The 24,140-nt window shown below is 39.7% G+C and overlaps 1 protein-coding gene across 8 annotated transcripts in view; it reads left to right on the top strand.

Annotated features, from left to right (window-relative positions):
• The window catches only part of specc1 (sperm antigen with calponin homology and coiled-coil domains 1), an 88,411-nt gene that overhangs the window by 41,138 nt on the left and 23,133 nt on the right, over positions 1 to 24,140 (top strand). For 7 of the 8 annotated variants that reach the window (XM_058383159.1, XM_058383164.1, XM_058383158.1 and 4 more), the window contains 9 exons: positions 6,909 to 8,449; positions 13,225 to 13,432; positions 13,975 to 14,048; positions 14,604 to 14,779; positions 18,489 to 18,655; positions 19,095 to 19,195; positions 19,279 to 19,351; positions 21,174 to 21,300; positions 23,506 to 23,608. In XM_058383159.1, the coding sequence (XP_058239142.1) occupies positions 6,909 to 8,449; positions 13,225 to 13,432; positions 13,975 to 14,048; positions 14,604 to 14,779; positions 18,489 to 18,655; positions 19,095 to 19,195; positions 19,279 to 19,351; positions 21,174 to 21,300; positions 23,506 to 23,608 (2,570 nt within the window). Of the gene's footprint in view, positions 1 to 6,908; positions 8,450 to 13,224; positions 13,433 to 13,974; positions 14,049 to 14,603; positions 14,780 to 16,845; positions 18,139 to 18,488; positions 18,656 to 19,094; positions 19,196 to 19,278; positions 19,352 to 21,173; positions 21,301 to 23,505; positions 23,609 to 24,140 lie in introns of those variants that run through there. The other variant, XM_058383166.1, reaches the window with a different exon arrangement.

The following is a 24,140-nucleotide window of genomic DNA, read 5'->3' as shown; positions in this document are numbered from 1 at the left end:
ATGTGCACCACATGCAACTAGTTTTCCCTTTATTCCATCAGTAAAGCACTACCTGAATTTTTTTAATGGATTTTCTCAGGTCTATTAAGACAATCACTTGTCTTAATCCTGAGGTCCCTGTTGAGTTCAATAACAGAGAATTTTGTGTGAGAACGATGTGTCCTGAATGTGGAATTATATACAGTAGTAAACAGATTCATGAACATGTGAGTGGCACTTTTATTGTAGCTGAATATAAAATGGAGCAGTTTCCATGATGTTAAGTTATACCCTATGCAGTGAGCAAATTTACTTAACAGGAAACAGTGTAGAGATTTGGCTTTACAGTTACTGATGACGTTCTTGTAGTATTCCGACCCCTTTGTTTCTGTTATTAAATATATTTCAGTGCATATATCCACTTCATGTTTACAGACTTAATGTCTTTTGACTTTATAAGTATGAACAGAAAGTATGTACGCATAAATTGTTTTTAAAAAGTAAATAAGAAAAATGACATTGTTAAGGAAAAACGTATTCAGACATCACCAACAACTAACATCAGTACTTTGCCACCGCCATTTGCACCTCCAGTATGTCTGTGGTAAGAAATAGTTTGCTGTTTGCAGCATTGGGGTTCAATTTTGGCTCATTCCTCTTGGCAAAGTTTATTAGAGTTCCTCCGAAGGAATCTGTAAACTTTCAGAAGTATTAAAGCCAGGAGATTTACTAGACCATGTGGTCGTCTTGAGTTATTTTTGCTGTATGTTTGGGGTTGTTGTCTTGTTGAAACCACCATCTTCTCCTCAGATTCAGTTTCTTGGCTGATAGTGTGGTGTGGTTCATTGCTTATTATCCATGTAAGCGTTGTTCCTGCTGCTTTAAAACTGAAACATTTTTAGGAAATTAATAGAACTTATATGTTCCTTTGTCGTATGTATCAATAGGAAGTATTGTGTTCAACGGTTTCCTCTTCCCCATGAAGCTTAGTGAAGTTCCTCTTGGCCAGGCATCTGAATGACTGCGTGGCTTAGTTGAGTGCCCAGCATTTTCACTTGAGCATGCTAAGACACTTAACGATGCCACATACTCAGCAGAAATGATGTGGTGGCTCATCATAGGACACGCTTTCTGGCTTTCAGTGTTCCACGCTGGGAGACCGAGACAGTGCTACACTTAGACCATGAGCTATGACTAAGAGAAGGTCAAACCTAGGTTGTCTGTGTGAATTAAAATGTCCTAAACCTCAGACTAAGCATGATTATGAGATGGGACATCAGACCCAGCGTAGGCTTGTACTTTCTCCACAGGGGTTGGTCGTGTGAAATAAATAGCAGTACGCAAAGTAAAATAAAGTCTGTGGATTTCCGATAAGCTAAACAGTTGCAGTAAATCTCTGCACATTCCAGCACAGAGGGGGACTGAATGCCTATTTGCGAAGTACACTAAGCCGAATGGTAAAAGAGCTGACTCACTCTGAGGGCTTGACAGTTTGATGTGTTACTGCTGAGAGCAGTGTAGCTTATACAGGCACTGTGGCAGGCCATTACGTGATTGCACAGAAGACTGCTATGCAATTTCCTAGACCAGGAACCAGAGGATTTACTCAACAATGGCAAAAGAGAAAAGAAAAAGACACTTTGATGTGCCAGCCAAACTTAAACATTTCCTGGAAAATAGGGGTTATCATCAATCTACTGTACATAGCAGATCTGTGCCAAATAGTTTATGAGCAGATTAAATGAGGAATAAACGTTATAGCAGTCAAAGTGTCTAGAATAACAAGAGGCTCTTTATAGTGTCGAATTCCATGAAAAGTGAAACTCGACGTTGTAAGAAAATCTACTCAATAGGTACTTTTGCAAAATGTGAAATGAAAGCATTATTGATAAATCCTGTGTGAATAAATAGTAACTGTAACACATATCCCCTACAGCCATGGATATAAAGCAAATGCTGCAGAGCAGGAGGCATACTTGTCGACACATGCTCTTATTTGGATCAGATGAATTCCTGCAAATAATATTAAAGACCGTTATATGTAAAATCTGTGCTGAGGTTCAGACTCAGGTGTTGTAAACATTTCTCCAGGCCCTGCTGCAAACCTCACATGATGTCACATCCTGCTGCAGAGCAAAGGCAGGGCATTAAAAAAAATTAAAAAATAAAAAAGAGCCAGATTTTGGCTTCTGCATCTGACTTGCTGGGAACGCCTAAGCTTTAGGGAACCTGTGACTCACCTTAGATACTCTAAAGATTTGTACTTCCCACAGACTCACTATTGCTTTAGCAGACTCTTATTCACAATGTGCTCACACACTGAACATCACCGCAACTCACTTAGTACTGTGTGACTTTACAGTGTACCGTTGTAGCAGAGTAGTGATTTATAATTGCATCTGGTATCACCCAGAAGGGGATGAGTTCTGACTCCTCTCGAGTCTATACTCATTTCATCTCAGGAAGTTTTACCTTAGTATTGTGGCTTCTGACTTCTACATTTGGATGTCTGTAAAGCTGCTTTGTGATTCTATTATATTACTACAAAAAAAAAAAACTCGATTGAACTGAGCAAGGGATGAGGAAGGAAATTTACTCCTGGCAAATTTAGAGTTTCTGATGGTAACGTAGCGAGCTTCTCAAATTTCCGATCACACCAACCATTTTGCATGTTGCCACGCTGACGCAGATGGAAATGTTATCCTGTTTTCCCCGGTATGACAGGATACAGAGTGGAATGGCAGCAGGGCAAAGCCTCACTGTCTCAGTACTGTATACATGTGTGGAACCTGCTCCAATGTGCCTGTCATATTTTTACTGGCAGGACAACAGGAAAGGGCAACAGCCTTACAGGGCTTGTTTTTCAGTTACACTCCTCGATTCCACGTGGAAAAATGGCCTTGTTTGACCTTCCTCTTCCACAGAAGAAGGATTGAGACCATCCGGTTTATTCGTGTGAAGGTCTGTGGCGCTTTATGAATGGAAGCTGGCCTCACATCAGTGCACGCTGGTAACTCTGTGCAGAAAGCACACAACCTCAGAGGAATTCGTCACATTCCAGTCCTCTCATGTTAGCCACAGTGCCATGCCACTGTTGCGAGACAAAGCTTGACTCATGGCTTCCAGCAGTTGCTTATCTGTATGCACTTTGGCATGCAGTTACTCCAGGGGTCATTTGTAAATGTAACAAACTTGCTGGCAGGTTATGATGAGAAACATCCACATCTCCTACTGCAAATCCAAACTTCATCCAGCATGAACGACAGATGACTTCATGTCCTTTCTCCTTATGAAATGAAAATATGAATCAGCACGATACAGTGGTGTCTCACTGTATTATGTTATTATATTATATTAATATTATTATATTGCCTGATCCATTCAGTCAGAAAATGCTGCTTGATTGCAGTAGACACTTGGCTGTGTGTATATTTTGCTTCATGTTTTTGTTAGCACAGATACATGGACAATGTTTGTGGTATTAGCCCGTGTATGGTACACTCACTTGGCATTGTAATATTTCAATCCCTGACTCTTAGCCATCACTTACTGGAAATCTAAAGCAGCCAGAAGGGAAATATTCACTCATCTAACAGTGTGATTAGGAAAAGTGTGTGATTTTGTTAAACAGTTGAGTTGAATTTATTAATGTGGGATGTTGAAGTCATACTCTCTTCATACACACTTTTTACTGAAATAAACTTTTAAATAATTTTTTTTTTTAAATCTTAAGGATAACGCACATGTAGTAACTTATAAAATAAGTTATAATAATAACCATTCGCTGCCTTGTAGAGCTCAGTAGCGAAATTCAATAGCATCAGTGTCCTGCTTTATTCAGATGATGTATCACCATCAAGAATGGTGGTGTTTAACAGGCGGATGATTTACTCTGTTAGACTGGCTCATAAAAAAAGAGCCTCACTCCTTTTAATGGACATTCAGGACTTCACATATTTGATTTAAAGTCTATCCTGTGATACAACCTTAAAATGGTGGCTTTCAGACACTGTACAAAAGCAGCTTTATCCTACTCATTTTGCTTTGTCCTTACTTCCAAGCATTCAGGCTTTCTTTCATTTGATACTTTTTTTTACCCCAGACTCATTAAAAATACTTTTGTTATGTTACAGCTGTAGTTAGATGGTTTTGTTTGTGTGACTGCAGGACAGACATGTATACCGGTCATGAGAATTCCTATTACAGCTTCAGCCTAGTTTTGTCCTTGTTCACAGGTGAAAAAAGTCTTAAGTGTTACTATGGTTACTTTGCTTTCTAGATAGGACTTCTAGAGACTAGGACAGGTTGTTATGGATTATTAATAATTACATTACTATTTTAAAAAACGAATTAGCCAAAGTCAAATCGAATTAATTGGGGGTTTTTTCTCCGTTGTGTGTCCACATCGAAATACTTTTCGAGTTCATTTTGTAGTGCATGTAAGTTTTTTTCAGGACTTTTAGGACCTCTGTAACGTCCGGGCCCTGCGCGGGACTTGAACCCGGACCTCTGTGGTAGCTGCGCGCACCGGCACGCCATGGAGACAGACCCAGATGCAGGATTCAAATAAGCGCTGCTTTATTAACATAAACACAAGACATGGGGAAGACGAACCTAATAACTAAGACATAACAGAAACCTGACCTAGACAACGAACATAGAGCAATGACCGGCCAAGACAGGTACAAAAGGATCCCTATTTATAGGGAACAACATTAGGACTAATGGGGAACAGGTGACACGGCGGGAACGAGAACAATAGGAAAGGCGTGGCACAAAATACACACAATAAAGCAGGCTTCACAGAACCACCTGCCAGCACCCTCTCCAGGCATGGCAGGGAACTGTCCAGCCGTTCCTGACAACCAGTGAGGTCCAGTGATTTAGAGATGGTCAAGAGTTTCAGACAAGGAAATAATGGTTCTCAAATGGGAATGCGACGACCATTTCAAATCTATTAACCATAGCTGGTTGAATTTGTTCTCTTTTGAACAACTAAATGACAGCAAAGTCTTGAGCAAAGTGGAAACAGTTGGATTTGACCCAAGTTTGGGGTGGATTCTTATCAAGAGCTTTTTTGCTATGCATAGTGATTCACAAAGGTATTATTATTATTATTTGTCTTAAGTGTAGGTCTTAAAACCCTAGACTTTATACACACCTTTTACCACTGCCTTGGACAGGTTTCAGCTCTGCAACTCATAATTACTTTTTGAGCTTGACAAAGCATCCTTTGTGAAACTTTGCAGATGTGGTCTACCTGTGTGTCTATGATATAGCTCCAATTAGAAGTCATGTTGAGGCAACACATTTCACATTTCACCCCAACTACTGTTTGTTTCTGTTTCACCATTTAATAATCATTTTAGATCTAGATAAACCTGTGGATTGACCTGGGTCTAAAAAAACTAAAAAAAAAAAAAACTGCTATAAAAAAAAAAAGACCTGTTCATTATTTTCCACATTTATCAAGTGCTAATCAACAGATATTGTGGGATTAATGACAAGGAACACATTATACTCAAAAAGCTATTATCGTCTGAAGATGGCAGCGGAAAAATGATAAAGGAATGAAAAGATTTGTAATGGCTCAGTTCCTGACACTTGGTGAAGTTCAGTGAACTGACAGGTACAGACACACAGCACAGGCTAATTAATCAGGAATGTAACATTCCATTCACAAACGTGTCAGAGAAAGCTTGCAAGGGCAAATATTTCTATAATATTTACGTAACAGCAAGACAGCTGATATCACAGCCAGCCCAGCTCAGGTTTACTGTTATTTTGTGTAAAATGTGAGTCAGTAGCTTTATTGTGATAAAAGACAGGCAGCTGGTATTGCTCATGTTATGTTATAGATTATAGAAAGGTTGGCTCAGATCGGCTCTCTGGAGATTTAATGTTGTATAAAACGTGCAGAGTGAATACTAAATAGTCAAATGATTTGTTTAATAAAGTACCATCACACAGAAGGAGAGAGAGAGAGAGAGAGATTAGTTTGAGCTATTTGTATAATTTGCCCCGTGTTTTCATACAATTTGTCTCATCATGAGAATGACCCATTCTTTCTCTGCTAATCACCACGTGAGTTGGCACTTTTTGCCCTGAAGCACAGTGTTTTCATTGTAAACCCCACATACTGTTGTAGAACATTCCCTGCACTACAGGAGCTTTGTCATCAGTCGCAACAAGAGCCCCGTGTTTGGGTTTGCTGATACTTCTAAAACCACCAATAAAACCTTTCACTATACAATTGTACACATGGGACCCGAGCCACTTTTCTGGGCCGTGTGACTTTCTGGTGTCACTCGATGCCTGAGGTGCTGTAGATGTAGTACAAGAGGCAGTGCCTTGTGACCATTTGAATGCAATGATACAAAACATTTTCTGTTTAGTTGCTGACTGGACTGAATGAATAACACTGATAGTTTGAAATGAAAATGTCATTGTAGGATAGCCCAAATGATTTTGGCACAATCTCTTTTGAATGGTGGTTAACTAGAAGAAATTGCACTGCTACAAAACATTGTTCACCCTTTTAGCACTGACAGAATATGCCATTTACAGTATAATCACAATGACTTGTATGAAAATTCTTGAACACAGCAGAAAGTTCCACAATATAGGCTGTTAGGTGGTGCTGTTCCTGATCTTCAGGAAATAGAAAGCCCAAATGCAACACACACATTCAGGTTGCCTATAGTGCAAGACAACTAAATTGTGAGGTCATGTAGGTGGAAGAGAGCAAGTTTTCCCCAAGTATGTAGCATGAAAAATGCCTGCTGGCTCAGAGAAAGCACATGCTTTTAAACACCCTGGTCAGAAGGTGACCTAGCTAGTGGATGGGAATTGATAAACTGGCTAATTAGATGCAGCGTGCGGTCACAGATCATGTCAAAATCAGTAAAGCTTACTTTGTTTCCCTGTAGGTATCCAATCAACCAAAAAGTCAGGAATACCTGCTCCACGGGACATCCCTCAGAACATTTCCAGAGACCGCACTCCACTGAGAGACCAGCTAAGGACCACATCTACCAAAAAGATGATCCCCAGCGCTAGCACCTCCAGCTTGTCTGCCCTTGCAAAGCATTCCCGCAGTTCGGTCAAGTCAAAGGTCGAAGCAGAGAGTGCAGACAGGGCCCTATTGGAGTGTCAGGTTAAAGAACTGTTAGCTGAAGCCAAGGCCAAAGAATTTGAGATAAGCAAGTTACGGATGGAGCTGCAAAGGTGCAGAGGGAAAGGCTCTCCACAGGAGGCTGGTACACCAGATGGAACATCAGAACGGGAGCAAATCGAGTTGAATTCCACAGATACACAAACGTTAGTTGAGGAGATGAAGGAGAAGAACAGGTGCTTTCAGAAAGAGTTGTCTGCCTTGCAGCAGGAGAATCAGACTTTGAAGGAAAAACTTATCATTTTGGAGAACTCTCCAGTCTCCTGTGGTAATGTCATCACAAATTCTACATCACTAACCAGTCCCAGCAAACTCTCTGTGAATGGGGTTGTACAAGAGATTAGCAGCACCAAAATGGCAGCAGGTGGCCCACTCAAGGGTAGTCCAATTAAAACCTCTGTATCATCTGGCAGCGACATTACTAAAGGGTCTCCGTCACCGGACTCCTCAGATTTTGAGAAAATCCCATCACGCTCAGACTCAGTCAGTAGCAGCACCAAAGGCATTGTACCAAGCCCCAAGGAGCAAGATCTATCACTGCAATGTCTCACAGAGCGCATTCAAAAAATGGAGGAGAGCCACCACAGCACAGCAGAGGAGCTTCAGGCCACACTGCAAGAGCTAGCTGACCAGCAGCAGGTTGTACAGGAGCTAACAGCAGAGAATGAGCGTCTATCTGAAGAGAAGAGTCTTTTGCAGACCTCCCTGCAGCAGCAGAGGGAGCGTGTAGAGCTCCTGGCACAAAAGAATGAGTCTTTGCTCCAGAGGCTCAGAGAGCAAGTCCAAAATCAGGAAGTTGAGGCTTCCCGTACATCCAGGGCTGCAGAGCTGGAACAGCGTCTGGCTGAGCAGGTGGAAAGCTCACGCTTCGAGAGGGAGAAACTGGTGGACATTCAACAACAGCTCACGGGGAGTCTAAGAGCTTTGGAAAAAGAGCACCAGGAAGCCCAGACAGCTGTGAGAGGCTTAAAAGAAGAGCTGGAGATCCTCAAGCAGCAGCTGGAAAGGGAGAAGGAGGCTGGAGCAGAGGCAACAAGGCTAGCAGTGGAACAGCATCAAGCAGTGGACGGTCTGAGGGTAGAGAATGAATGCTTGAAGGCCCAGGTTGAGACAGAGAGGCAGAAGGTGTTGGAGCTGAATGCAGTCCAGAGTGCTAGCAACAGCACAGAGCTTCAGGCCTTACTGAAAGCCGCACACTCAGACAGAGACAAGCTGGAGCTCACCTGCACCGAGCTGAGACAGGAGCTGCTGCAGGCTCACAAGGACATCGAGCGGATTCAGGGTGTGCTCAGTAAGGTACGTGTCTCAGCTATCTAAATCATAAATCATAGACTCAATGCATTAGTACATGTATTATTATCATCCTTCAGTCCCAGAAATACTGGGGTATCATTGTCTATCGAAAACTGGAGCTGTGCCCTTGACTTGTCCCCTTCTTGTCACTTTATTCTCAGGATGTTCTCTAACCAAATGTAACTCCATCCATTCTTCCTGTACCTTTACTAAAACACTTTTATGTTATTGCATACATGAATAGATGAAACAGTAACTTCCAGTTAAATTAGTATGCTATAGTACTATTTCAAATTAATAGACTGGAGCAAATTACACCTTTAACCTTTATTCATATTTTATTCCCATTCCCATTTATTTTTCCATCCTAGATCTCTAGTACAATAAAATGGAACTGGATTAAAGTATGGACTGGCATGGCAAGCTTTAGTCCAGGATTACTTTGTTTGTTGCTCTGAGTCACATTTACTGATTTAGCATATTGGTTATGGAAGTAACAAATTTTGGCTATTCAGTAGGTTTGGCCAAAACCAACAAGCATTTCAATTCAGTTTTACTTCATAGCATTTTTATCGTATCAGTAGACATCGTCACAAAGCAGCTTTACAGAAATCCTGATGTAGATCCCCCCATAAACACACCAGAAGTGTCAGAGGTGTGTGTTTGTTGCAGTGTTGCCTAGGCTGTTATCAGAGTGGCCTTTACTGAACAAGTGTGGGAATATAATTCCAAACAAAGCATCAAATCTACAGACTAATTGTGGTGTAATGATGTTAGGTGGACAAGAGCAGCAATAAAAGGGCATATTAGTGCTTAATTATCACTTAATGGTAATTAAAAATAGGCACAATAAAGGTAATAATATCAATACAGTACATAACTTAATAAAAAACTTTCAGAACATTTTAGAATAGTTAATATTGTTTACTGGAGAAATTGAAAAGATTTCTTAATGTGTAAAGGGTTCACAGTTCTTTTTTAGCTTATAGTTTTTTTGTGATTTAGTTTCATAATAATTCCAGGCAAACATGCTCCAGTTTGTGCAATGCTACAAAAACAAATAATGTGTAATAAATTAAATATTGGTACTTGGGATTTGATATTCTTCACAGTGTTTTTTGGAATTTAGCCTTGAATTTGGTCTTGAGGTTTCCTTTTAGTGCTTCACTCGACATGTTAGTCCATGAGTCTGATAGAAACAATTAGATTCTGCACACACATTACGATAATAACTGCACAAACATGAATTTACACTTGTGTGTATAAGAATGTCTTTGGGCCTAATGAGTGTTTATTTTCACAGGGTCAGCCGTGATATTTTGATGGTAAAAAAGCAAACAGCACTTTATCTTCTCTTTCTGGATCGATCTGATGTCTGTCTTATCCTCATCTATGAGGCAAAGGTTGTTCAGGAATTTAAGTCTAGTTCTGTGAAGAAAATAATAGAGGGTCACCCATAAATGCACTCTTTGCCATTACCTCTTCAGCAGTTGCATTGTTCTAGTACACGTCATCTATAAGAATGAAAAGATATACATGCACAACAGTTATGAGTCCTGTACCTCATAAACCTCATTAGCACATAATAACTGTCCCTCCTTTAGTCTGTCTTCTGACTAAAGGGCTGCCAGGGAGCCAAACCCTGCGCCTTATTCCTGGTTCTCCCGTGGTTGCCGTCAGCATTCTTTAAGAAGAGCAATCCAAATTCCATTTAGGCTAAAAATTCTACTGTCTGTAAGCGTAATGGCGTGGGGTTTCAGGAGTTGTGATCTCATGGCTGCAGGATGGATTTATTTGCTTTTCCAGCTGTGATGTTACTAATTACCTAGCTCATCCCATAACAGGGGAGTTTGTGGGGTTTCATTAAACAGAGTATAGTCATGTCTCTGCTTTAGTACATTATAGCCGTAATGTTTATCTAGCTTTTATCTTCTGGTGTTAAGTTAAAAGAGGCAAAGTGACTGATGTTTTCTCTTCATATGAAGGCTCTATGAAGCCAGGTCAATTGGTTGGGTATGATACTTATGAGCAAATTAGCAAAGCTCAACTACACCCATCAGCCATAACATTATGACCACTGACAGGCGAATGAATAACACTGATGATCTCCTCATCATGGCACCTGTTAGTGGGTGGGATATATTAGGCAGCAAGTGAACATTTTGTCCTCAAAGTTGATGTGTTAGAAGCAGGAAAAATGGACAAGCGTAAGGATTTGAGTGAGTTTGACAAAGTGTCAAATTGTGATGGCTAGAAGACTGGATCAGAGCATCTCCAAAACTGCAGCTCTTGTGGGGTGTTCCCGGTCTGCAGTGGTCAGTATCTATCAAAAGTGATCCAAGGAAGTAACAGTGGTGAACCAGTGACAGGGTCATGGACGGTCAAGGCTCATTGATGGACGTGGGGAGCGAAGGCTGGCCCGTGTGATCCGATCCAACAGACGAGCTACTGTTGGTCAAATTACTGAAGAAGTTAATGCTGGTTCTGATAGAAAGGTGTCAGAATACACAGAGCATCACAGTTTGTTGTGTTTTGGCAACAAAAGGGGGACCACCACAATATTAGGCAGGTGGTCATAATGTTATGCCTGGTAGGTTGAATAGCTAACTGGATACATAGCTGACATGCAGATCTCTCACTGTCGTATTTTACATTTATTCAGATCAGTTGCGTAAATGCAATTTAATGTTCAGACAGCATAAAGAGTTCTACAGAAACACTTTGAGCTGCTCCTAAGCCTTTCTATGGTAGGTGAAACTTGACTTAACTTGTCATACATTAATTGTGCAAGCTTTTCCCAAGTTTATTAGGTTTCAAAACAATCAAATGATGTAAGAACACTGGAACATTAGTGTAACCTCTGGACTAATGACTTTATTATTTGTTCACCCTGGAAAGAAACCGCTGTAAATAAAGTCAGTTCACACAGCAACATGGGTTTTCACGGCTTTCCTTCCACCTCCCAAAAACTCCCCAGTAGTTGAACTGGTGACTCTAAAATTTCCCCTAGATGTAAACGAGTGTGTCAAAGTGTGTGTGCGTGGTGTCACACAATGCACTGGTATCCCATCCAGGGTGTACTCCTGCCTCACGCCCAGTGTTCCCTGGATAGTGTCCAGACCAGAAATCACCACCATCCTGCCCAGAATAGCACTTACTGAAAATGAATGAGTGAAAATTAAAAGTAAGAAAAGAAAAGAAAGGAATAGATCCAGTGGAGAGGAGGCGGAAAAAGGGAGAGTATAACCTTCTATCAACATAATTGATATTTTCGCATATCTACGTATCACTTTTCTAACCATCCTTAATTTAGCTTGCCAGCACTGTCACATTACCTGAGAGGCTTTTTTATGTTTTCTCTCCAATTTTTAATTTGTTAGGAATGAAATTTTATTAATGACATGAAAACTGAAAGATGATAATGACAGCACATCTTGAGCATTACTGAAGGCTATTCAAATATGCAAGACCTTAATCGAGGAAAGTCCTACTCAGATATTTTTCCTATACTTCCTAAGATAGTCACATGGGCACAAATATTCACAACCACAGAGATTCGTTATCATATAAATGAGAGGGAAGTAGCCTATTGCATGTTTTTGCTGTAATATAACAAGAGGTGGAAAGTCGTGTTGCTATGAACAATTGAAAATATTGACACTGACCATTAATATGTACACATGTGTGTTTTTGCCTTTTGACTCTCCATGACTGAATAAAGCCTGTTAGTATTCAGTCACCTCAAATATACTGAAACATCAATTACATTTGTTACACCCCTTGTGAAATATTAGTGAAAATAAAGTGAAATATTAAACCTATAACAACAGACAACAATAATCAATGCTTTTATAACTTAATATTAAAGTAAGAACTTTTCATCCTACAGAGAGAGTTGGGTGTGTGTGTGTGTGTTGTGTGTGTTGTGTGGGTGGTTTAGTCGTGGTTACATGCCCCACCCCAGAGCTCACTGCCCATTTGTGCTGACCTAATGAAAACGTATTACGATGTGAGATACATGGCCGCACCTCCAGAGTGAAACAATGAAAGAAGAGAACAATAGAGAGAAGAGCATGGCGTGGAGTTCAAACCCATGTGGGGGCTGGCCAACATTAATTGGGAAAACATTGTAGACACTAAGGTTCATTTCTCTCGTAGATCACTGACTGAGTCCACGTTTTACTAAATAGAGAGAGAAGTGTGTATCAGGGCATTTACTCTGTGTGTGTGTGTGTGTGTGTGTGTGTGTGTGCAGTTGGTAGTTTGTTGATTTAGTCTATATCGACTTTACGCCTTGTGGAAATCCAGCCATCCGACTAGGTTTAAACAGCAGCTGCCAGCTATGGTTGTAAGTTAGAGTAATCTTGCAAGCTAAGCATAACAGCTCTCTAAATGTAATTAGTTCTCGCAGCTTAGGTCCAAATGCATGATTGATGACAATGCCTCTTGTCATCAAGAGGCAGACTGTGGGCTTCCATCTCTTTATGGCCTCGCTATATTATGGTCAGCAAGAGAAAGAATGACACAATGGCTTGACTTTATTTTTATTTTTATTTATTTATTTTTTTGCTATAGTACAAATCTTGACCTTTTTGAAAATTGTAGTAGAGTTTAAGGTCGAAGTCGCAGGTCAGAAAAAACGAGTGGTACCAATGCAAAATTCCTCTCCTGCTGTACAAGCTGAATGACATTTTGCTAGCTGCTGTGCTAGTCCTTTTTGCCCTATTAGTACTCCAGGAAATTTCTTAATTCTGTTGAATCATCTTGTATGTGCACAGGCTGAGGCAGAGCAACAGAAGCATCAGGAGAGATTGGAGTCGCAGGAGCAAGATCACAAAGCCAGCATGCTTGCTCTGGAGGAGAGAAGCAGAGATGACGAGAACCAGATCAAGGACCTTAAGGAGACCATTTTTGAGCTGGAGGACCAGGTGGAGCAGCAGCGGGCAGTCCAATTACACACCAACCAAATCATCCTGGACCTAGAAAGTATGCAGTCCTCGTCTCTTTCTTTGTCATTTTTCTCTTTCTTTCTTTTTGCACATATCTCTCTAGCATGAAAATATGAGAAGGTTCTCCCTGCCCACTTTCTCCTGAAGGCTGGAGGCTGTAATAAGCATAGCTTTCTCTCAGTCATGTTTAACACACTGTAACAGCTTGAACAAATTGCCTCAGTGTGGTGCTAGCTCCGAGATGCACAAAGCCGAAGTCTGGGTGGACTGATACACTGAACCGAACTCTCTCTATTATTGTCCTTATTCAAACATTTGCCATTTCTGCGTAATCATTCTATGCCAAGCTTGAATGAAATCACTGTACTTTTAATATAAATATATATATAGTTGTTAATCTTTCTAGACAGCTCAGAGGTTTAAACAAATAGCATCTGTTTTACTCTCTGAGCAAAGTTTTGCAACCTCTAGCACAGCCGTTATTGGCATCTCAGAGCAGTGTTTCTCAAAACTAACTTTTTCTTCTTAAAAGAGTCTGCTCTTTTACCTACAGTTCCGGTTTGGTTTCCGTTTTTTCAGGTCAAATCAAGCGGCTTGAGGAGCAAAAGACCGAGCAGGACAAGCAGTTGAAAGCCATGAACAAACAAATGAAGGTACGATTGATCAGAATTGAATTACAGTCATTTTAATTGAATCGGATTAATTACATGTAATTAATATAGAGATGTACTCAAGCTGGCTTGTTAAGGTTTAAGCATTGACACGTGTGTGGAAATGATAAATTCATTAGCTAGCCCACTAGTCTGTGAAAGCTCCAATTAAAGAGAAAGACTGCTTTATATGCATGATTTCTTTTCTTTTCTTTTTTTTGCTTGAAAATTAAAGAAAAGAAATCTCTACCAGGATCAGATGCCACCAGATATTGCAGATTTTAGAGATGCTGTCTGAGTTAAGATTGAATGTCTTCAAATCCCTCTTCACACCCCTGCTTTACCAAGTATTCATTGCAAGCTTTCTCAGGTGTCAGTTTTGGTAATAGTCAAACGATGCTTCTGAAGAGAACATGCAATGAACTGCATGTAACATCTGCAGTGTTATTAATCATCAGTCAGATTGATTGTAAACTGCATAAGCATATTCTGTTTTACATAACACCAGTGATCCAGCAGATCTTATTGTGTTGCTGTGCGTGTGTGTTTGTGTGTTAGGAGGAGACACAGGAATGGCGGCGTTTCCAGGCTGACCTGCAGACGGCTGTGGTCGTGGCGAATGACATAAAGGTGGAGGCTCAGCAGGAAGTGCGGACACTGCGCAGACGACTGCAGGAGGAACAAGAGCGCAGTGGCAGGCTGGCTACAGAGCTCGAGCACATACAGGGTGCCAGGTACAGTAAAAACTCCCAAATAGCTGCTCTTCTCAACTCAGGCACTCCAGTCAGAAGCAATGCCTTGCTGTGGAGCTCTGAATATAACTGGATTCAGATATCTACTGGGCAGGTCAATTTATTTTTAATATCAACCTATTATAAAGCCACTCTCAATAAGCAGCTGTTCAGTTGCATCCATTATTACATTATAACATCCATTATAACATAGTATCTAGAATATCCTCATGCTTTGGTAATATTCACTTATGGGATTTTTAAGGCTTATATGTCCAGGGACTTCTACTAAACACACACCAAAGTCACAGGAAATGACCCAGCTGCAAAAACCCTCTACTGCTTTTATATCCTCTGCTCAAAATTCTGTGAACTCTGGCTTAGAAATACTTTTCAGAATGCACTTGAATTTTAAGATGTGAAAGATTTTGTATTTAGCTTTACTTTTCATCCAAAGGAAGTCACAGATACAATTTCATTAAAGCACTGTTGTTAACTATGTTAAGATTCGTTTTTACGCATTTACCCACAATAATATTTTATTGTAGCTAATATAATTTCATCAGAGCTTTTCATACACCAAATAATACATTTGAGTTATACGTTTAGAAAACCAATAAGTTAGGTATTGGGATAGACTGACATTTGGTGAATAAAAGTAGGACAGAAGATCTTGTTTATTTTAATGTGGGTTTTTTGCTTTTGAACATTTAGAAATATACAAACACTATTTGAGCACGTGCACATGCATGCCCTGATTTTTACACAGTTAATTTCTGCAATAATCCCTAGAAGGTATAAAGCATATAGCCTGTAGAGTGTTAAATAGTCAGTAGAAATATGCGACCCATTAATACTGCTTGTCACGTGTGCACATCTAATCTGCACTCTTAGAGGGCCTGGATTAAACTACATAATGAATGAGACTTGGCTCGGTTTCAGCATGGGAGACAAGTCTCCGAGGTCCCAGTATTATACGAGCGGTCCTGTAGTATGTGTCCTACTCCCCTCTGTGTGTCCTCTCCTATCCTGCTGGATGTTTTCTCTCTGTCTCCTGCATGATTCTGCTGAACGGTAGCATTTTAATTTCATTTACAGTTTATTTCACTGTGTCTCGCCTAACAAGCCACTCCACGCTTTGATTTCCTGTTGCATTTCCTGTAGGTCTCAGAACGCACGGGTGCAGTCGAGTACGTTTTAATGAATACTGATCTCGGAGTTGATTATACATTGTGATCTTTTTTCAGGTTTGTACCAGATAAGTACGGCAGGTCAGTTTTATCAGCTTTGAAGGTTGCAGTCAGGCAGAAACAATACAGTATCTGCGAAAATCGTACGAGTTTGCTCCAAAAACTGTAGTGATGATACATTTTGTAAGTCTCGGGGTTGCCAGATCATTAAAGATCTGCACATACCTGTATTTTACTCTCCCCACTGCACCCAAACGGACTAGCCGATGTACCTCGATATCCCCACTTCCTCAGACGCTCCCTGAGGTCGCTCTCTAAAGGATTTTCCTCAGACATGGCCACCTTTGTATAACACCCAGGTGAGTGTACTGCTAGTGACAGCCAAGCTCTTGTACTAAATAAGTAGTGAATGGATGGATCTACCAGAGTGGAAGGATTAATGACTGTATGTAAGAGCTTGCGTGCTGATCTTATCTCCTGCCTTTTGGTCCTAATGTCTGAATGGTTGCTCTTTCTGTCCTTTTATTTGAATGTGCTTCCAGTTTTTTTTTTGCTTTGCCTTGTTTGTGTGCTTATTAGTTCTTCTTTCCACTTTCTCTTGGTGTTTGGCGCCACCAGCAGTTTGTGGCAGTTACTGCACTGTTTATGAACATTTTCTGAAAGCTGAAATACAAAACTCTTCTATTAAAATGCCTGTGTAGTCTGCAGAATTCGTTTAGGTTAAACACAGTGCTAATGTGCATTTCAAGACATGCATGATAACGGAATGAGCATCTGACCTGGTGATGTAAGGTGTTTATAATTTCTGGGTTATTCAGTTATATTCATTTATATCCAGATCTCATTTCATCTGGACATTTTTTCTCCTTTGTGTTTCAGAATCACTGCGGGATCAGCGTTTGAAAGCGCCAAGACAGCAGTGGAGGGATAATAAAGAATACAGTATTATACTCAGTTGACCAGTTAACAGTATTAGTGTGTGTGTGCGCGTATGTGTCTCAGTATTGCTGTATAATAAACATTAGCACGAATCTTTAACCACAAAAATACTTTTTTTATTGCTTTACTTTTATTCGCATGAAAGACTTGAAAGCCAGGCTGGATTTTTACAGCTGGATCACACATATCACAAATTTACCTTTCAGACTGTGCATACCAAATTAATGGCTATCATATTTATACTATAATTCACTGATCATTTGGCTTTAGCTTGTGCTAATTAATTCATTATTCACATATTGTACAAATATTGAATGTTGGATGGATTTTCTTTTTTTAAAAAAAAAAAGGGAGGAGTAAAATGAACATGTATAATGTGTCTGTTCTTTTAACAGATTATATAATGTACAGCCTTGGAAAGATTTGCATTGCAACTAAAATGGCACTTTCTGTGTGTGTGTGTATTGTGGGTCATGTATGTCTCACTTACAATGACCTGATTGTTTGCTTTAATTCTAGTATAATTTACCAGGATATTTACGACTGAGTCACTGTAATAGTTACAGTACGGCTTGATTTGCCTCGTGGTTTCACACACTGTACTGTTCATGCTTTCTCTGAGTGTTTACATGAACAAAAATGCGCCTTATATAACTGATGTAATGAGTTCTTTCGGTCTGACAATACAGTTTCCTGTAATTTACAAGATGTAAAGTATTTTATGCCTTCACTTTAAATATCCAGAATGTAAGATTATTTAGCGTCATGTTTGCCAGCCACCACTAGATGGCGCGATGGGATTTTTATTAGCTCATTTAAAATGGAAGGTTTTCGAAAATAGTTTTTAAGAAAGTATGACAGCATGATATCTTCTCCTCAACTCGGAAACACTGAACAGTCACATCCTTAATGAAATACTTAAATACCTCAGGTTTCACTAAGCCATGTACTGCATGCTCAAAAGCATACAATATCCTCTCTGGATTTTTCAGCCATACAGCACTTACTGCTATGAAACTTTCTTCAGGATATGACCGAACCATAACTATGATTGCACAGTCATGCAGAGAAAGCATTTAAAAAATGGTTTCATTTATTTGCATTGTAAACCACTGTTACTGTGACATGTTCACTGACCACAAACAAATTGCTGTTTAATCGGATCATTTACGGTTATTAATGTATGAATATTCACCTTTTTATCTTGTTAATAAATTTGGCGTGAATAAATCATTTTGTTATGGTTCTATACATGGCTGTGTGTCTTTCTTTTTTTATTATTCTTTTCTTTTAAGCTTCCTCTGGGATTTTGGCTTTCGCTTTCCCATGTTTCAGCGCATCCTTTTACAGGAAGCCGTATATAATTGGAATAGCTTGGGGCAAGTTAAGGATTTGATGTGTGAAGATGTTTGCGATTGCTATTATATTAAGCGTGAAATATTAGAATGCATGCTAAGTGATAAAGACCGACCTATTAATGTCAAATTTTGCCATAGTTCATTAGTTCGGTTTAAGCCGCAACATTCTTTCTACCCTCCAAAACCTTCCACTTTGCATTGCGTTTGTATTTGTGTGATTGACAGGTCACGGAAGGACGAAGGGAGTCTCTCAGACTCGGACAGCAGCCCTCAGTGGTGTGGAATTGCTATGACCCAGAATGCACCTGGTAGTGAGAGTGAAAGCAGCACACCTTCAGAGCCAGGGGCCACTGTCAAATCCCTCATCAAGTCCTTTGACACAGCTGTCAAGAGTGAGGACTCGCATTTTCTCACATTCTTTCACTCGTTTAATCTTTTTTGGACGTCATATATGTTGCCCTTATCAGCAGGGGTAGGGCTGCTTGTGTTCCTTCCCAAAACATTTTCATCAGCTCAGCCTCAGACTCTGATTTGAAAAGAAAAGCGCACAAGATTAGAGGGTTTATTTAATGCTCTTGGTATAATAAGACAAAGAGTCTGGTTATTGATGGCTGCAACAATTCATCATAAAGTCATGTAATCATGGCACTTTTACAATGGCCTCATCAAACCTGGTCCAAATGGCTGTCTGGCTGCGTTTATCCAGTAATGAATCACTGCTGCTCAGAGGACAGAGGCTCCAAATCCGAGTAAACCTGTATTTCAGTCTCGCTGTCAATTTGGAATGTACATCTTTTGTACTAACCTTTTGTTTTTTATACTCCTTTTTAGATGGACCTGCCAGTACAGTGCAGATACCAACATCTCCCAGAAGCCCCCTGAGTGGGATTCCAGTCCGCACCGCTCCTGCGGCTGCCGTCTCACCCATTCAGGTGCTACAATCCCACAGTATATATGACAGTGTGTCTTTAAGTCTGTTTGTTTGTTCACAAATTATTCCTTTGCTTTATCACAGAGGCCTTCATGCATCAAACCTCTGTCTAAAACCCTGGAAAGAAGAATCAACCTGGTGGATTCCTCTCACGCAGGTACTAATAAAGCTTTTATACCCCAGTATTGTCGGCAGAACAATTCTCACATCTGATTCTTCAGGAGGTCTGGATTAATATTCTCTGTCAGCAGCTTTGACGGCTTTAATTCAAGATTCATGATTCAAAGAACTTTATTAATCCCAGGGGGAAGTTCCTTTGCCATGTTACAGTTGCTCTAATGAAAATAAAAATATAAGAGAAAAAGAAAGAAATATATACACTGTTTTATAAACTGTAAAAAAAAAAAGAATAAATAAATACAAATACTAGTGTAGAGCTGTAATATTGCACACAAGGATTGTAATTAGGTGATAATGGTACAATCCCAGGTCTTAATCCAAAAAGTTTTAATACGAAGTCGAAGTTTCTATAGTAACAGCTCCAACAACAAGGGCTGTGGTGAATGCAGCACATAATTTAATTCCAATAATAAACAGATTGTAATTATTCAAGCAAGAAGTATGTCTAATGAGTAATATGGTGACTTTATGTAAGGAGAAATTTATTTATAAACAGTCGCAAATGTCATGCATTTTTTATCAGGTTTTCTTCCACAAGAGAGTTTTCAAGCGAGGTGTTTGCTCATTTCGTGTGTGTGTGTGTGTGTGTGTGTTTCTTATTAACGTCAAGAGTCACAAGAAAGGATGGTGAGGTGTGTTTATTTTCTATAACACAAGTTTTAACTTGTGTCATGAAGGTTCCACAATGTTAAATGTAACTATAAATTATATATAAATATAAAAAATAAATAAATAATAAATTGTTATTTGCCATCTGTTGGCCTTTGTGGTGTTCTGCGAAGAAATAATTGAGAAATGAGAAAATGTGAAAAATAATTCAACAGTATCTTTTTTCCAATATTATTCTTTAATTTCAGCTTAATTTGTCAGTGTACCAATTGTACATATGTGTCTATACGTGTGTACATATACACTGATCAGGCATAACATTATGACCACCTGCCTAATATTGTGTTGATCCCCCTTTTGCTGCCAAAACAGCCCTGACCTGTCGAAGCATGGACTCCCCTAAATCCCTGAAGCTGTGCTGTGGTATCTGGAACCAAGATGTTAGCAGAAGATCCTTTAACACCTGGAACTTGTGATGTGGGGCCTCCATGGGCCAATAGCATCTTATAGGACTTAAAGGATACTTTTGAGAGATACTGACCACTGCAGACCAGGAACACCCCACAAGAGCTGCAGTTTTGGAGATGCTCTGATCCAGTCGTCTAGCCATCACAATTTGGCCCTTCGTCAAACAATTTTACACTTGCCCATTTTTCCTGCTTCTAACACATCAACTTTGAGGACAAAATGTTCACTAATATATCCCACCCACTAACAGGTGCCATGATGAGGAGATCATTCACTTATTCACTTCCTGTTAGTGGTCATAATGTTATGCCTGTATTCAGTGTGTATATATTTGTATTAATGCATAATTGGTTTGAAACATACCTTTTTTGTTTTTAGTACAGCCATGACATTTAATTCTAGTGTGTCTGAATGATCAGCCCCTTTAGCAGGCAACTTGAGACACTGTCTTTCACACCTCTCTTTATTCGTGTTGTTTCTGAAGGGGCTTTCAAAGTAATGCTGAAAATATACCATGTATTTAACTTTAATATAAATCACAGTTTTTAAAAAAAGGTTTTAAAAAAAATCCTAGCTGTGTAACTTGTCATGAGAGTTTGTCAAAGGTGACTAACTTTGGAAGGTTTGATGCACCATTAGTCAATCTCCATTTTTGTCTTGCTTGGGGTTTTTCTTTTCTGCATCTGTAACTCAGCTGTCAAACTTCTCTGTCTCATTTTCAGTTGATGAGTTAAAGCCCTCGTCTCTGATGAGAAAGAGTCCGTCCCTCGAGTCAGTCATCAAGACTCCAGCTGCGCTGAGCAGCAGAACTTCCTCATTCACTTACAACAGGGCCAACAGTAAGCTCAAGTAAGCAGGACACACACACACACACACACAATGCTAGACTGACATTCACACACCAACATACCAACCCTGCCAACAGTAAACTCCAGGACATTTACATAACACATCGCTGCTTATTGCATTCTAACAGGCATTGTATTTACTCTACCGTTTTGTCCACTTGAGGCACTAAAGTTTCAGTTCATTACTAGAAAGCTTTCAGTCATCAGTGACAATCTGTTAATGTAACAGTGCAGCAGGATCCAGACATTCAGAGCCAACTATCAAGGCTTTTCATTAATTCCATAAACTAATATCATTTTGTTAAATCATATATCATGTAGGTCAAAAGCTTGTTCCTTATGTAATGAAAGGAATAACTCAATCATCTTTATTTACAGCATCTGTAGCACTTCCTTCCATGTAGAAAAAAACAAGAACAACAAAAAGAAAACCTGTTTACTTAAAATATTCATGGAAGGGAAGTAATTCCGCGATTAAATGTTTTACGATCTGCATCAGTACAGTGGAATTTCAGAGCTACAAGAAGAAGACTGTAGAATTGTGACACACATAATGGAACGTCTTTTCAACACTGGATCAATACACTGTGAGGTTAATGATTTCACGCAAAATAACCTGATACTGATACGATAACACACAGCCAAAAATTCTTCCCTTTGAAAAGCTGAATTCTATAAAATTCATATTAATTTTACAGCCATGACAAAACAGTTCATGCTATCTATTTTATTGTTTAATTATTATTATTATTATTTTTAATTATTAATTTATTATTAATTTAATAATAAATTGTTAATTGATTAATGAATTTAATTTATTATTATTATAATTTCAATAAACATAAATCTCCTGCCACACAATCACCTTGTATCTTGAAGACTAAAAAATACTGATATACTAATATAAATATATAAATTTTATATATTCAAACTCAAAAACTGGATCAGAACATCTCCAAAACTGCAGCTCTTGTGGGGTGTTCCCGTTCTGCAGTGGTCAGTATCTGTTAAAAGTGGTCCAAGGAAGGAACAGTGGTGAACCGGTGACAGGGTCATGGGCGGCCAAGGCTCATTGATGGACGTGGGGAGCGAAGGCTGGCCCGTGTGATCCGATCCAACAGACGAGCTACTGTTGCTCAGATTGCTGAAGAAGTTAATGCTGGTTCTGATAGAAAGGTGTCAGAATACACAGTGCAGGACGGGTCAGGGCTGTTTTGGCAGCAAAAGGGGGACTAACACGATATTAAGCAGGTGGTCATAATGTTACGCCTGGGCAGTGTATATAAATTATAATTGTTATATCCCATAGGAAGAGACAGCACCATAGCTCACACCCAAATGATGGCCAACAACATGCTAATTTTTTGCCAAATGCTAAAAAAGGATAATGACTATAGCTGAGTCTTTCCGTACTTGGGAATTTCTATACTTGTGACATTCTTGCATCTGTATTAATGTACTTTACTGCCTATCTAGGTTGCCAGACATTATTACATTACACTAGATACCATTGATGGGATGGATAATCAATTTTCATAATAAAGCACCTGCCCCAGTAGATTTTCTCGTAATCGAGTGTTCCTTTATTTTCTCAATACAGGGAAATGTTTCAATTCTGTTTAAAGTAAAGAAATAACCTTAAGTGTTGTGTGTAGTAGAAATGATAACACTGTTTTAAGTTTTAAGAACCGATTTGTCTCATTGAATGCAAGCTGAGAAAATAAACTATTTGATAAATGAAAGTACATGAGCTTTTTAGTGATTTAAGACTGTACTGTCAGTGACTGTAGTATTCTTATTTTACCCCTAATGCATATTATTGCAGATATACACGCAGTCCAGTAAGCCTCTGTGCTCACACTGTTATTACTAAGAGCAATGACCTCGGTGTCTTCCACACTTCCCATAAGATCACACATACTTGCTATCCTTCATCCTGTCATGCACTAAAACTCACTTTTTCATCCTTGCATTGATAAAAGGAGAGGACATGTACACCTGGACACACACACAAGCTCTAACTGTATCACAATATATATGACAAACACAATACATGTATCTGGTAAAACACACACAGACACACACACACACACACACACACAGACTCAAACTCAATTCAAATAAGCATCCTTTAAGCGCACATAAACTTCCACAGATGCGGTGTGAATGACATGGTGTGTGTGTGTGTGTGTGTCCCTGGTGTCAGTGTGGAAAGAACAGACCCTCTGGCCGCTTTGGCGCGGGAGTATGGGGGATCTAAGAGGAACGCTCTACTGAAGTGGTGCCAGAAGAAAACAGAAGGCTATCCGGTAAGGAGCACAGGCTTTAACCTCCTCCCCTCACATCACCCCTGCTCTCTCTCTCTCTCTCTCTCTCTCTCTCTCTCACTTTCTGTCTCTGTCTTTCTGTCTCTATCTCTCTCTCAGTCTCTCTCTCTTGCTCTCTCTCAGTCTCTCTCTCTCTCTCTCTCTATCTCTCTCTCTCTCTCTCTCTCTCACTTTCTGTCTCTATCTCTGTCTCAGTCTCTCTCTTGCTCTCTCTCATTCTCTCTCTCCATCTCTGTCTCAGTCTCCTGCTCTCGCTCTCTCTCTCTCTCTCTCTCTCTCTCTCTCTCTCTCTCACTTTCTGTCTCTATCTCTGTCTCAGTCTCTCTCTCTCTCTCTCTCTCTCTCTCTCTCTCTCTCTCACTTTCTATCTCTGTCTGTCTCTCTCTCTCTCTCTCTCTCTCTCAGCTATTTTGTTCTGAATTTCACACAAATACTGCTTACAGTCACATTATTCATGGTGCTAACAAAACATTTATTTATTTATTATCGATCACTTAGCCCCAAGATCAAGTCA

The sequence above is a fragment of the Hemibagrus wyckioides genome, linkage group LG28 (assembly GCF_019097595.1).
Source record: "Hemibagrus wyckioides isolate EC202008001 linkage group LG28, SWU_Hwy_1.0, whole genome shotgun sequence".
NCBI lineage: Eukaryota > Metazoa > Chordata > Actinopteri > Siluriformes > Bagridae > Hemibagrus > Hemibagrus wyckioides.
This window is presented reverse-complemented; position numbering and strand designations above follow the sequence as displayed.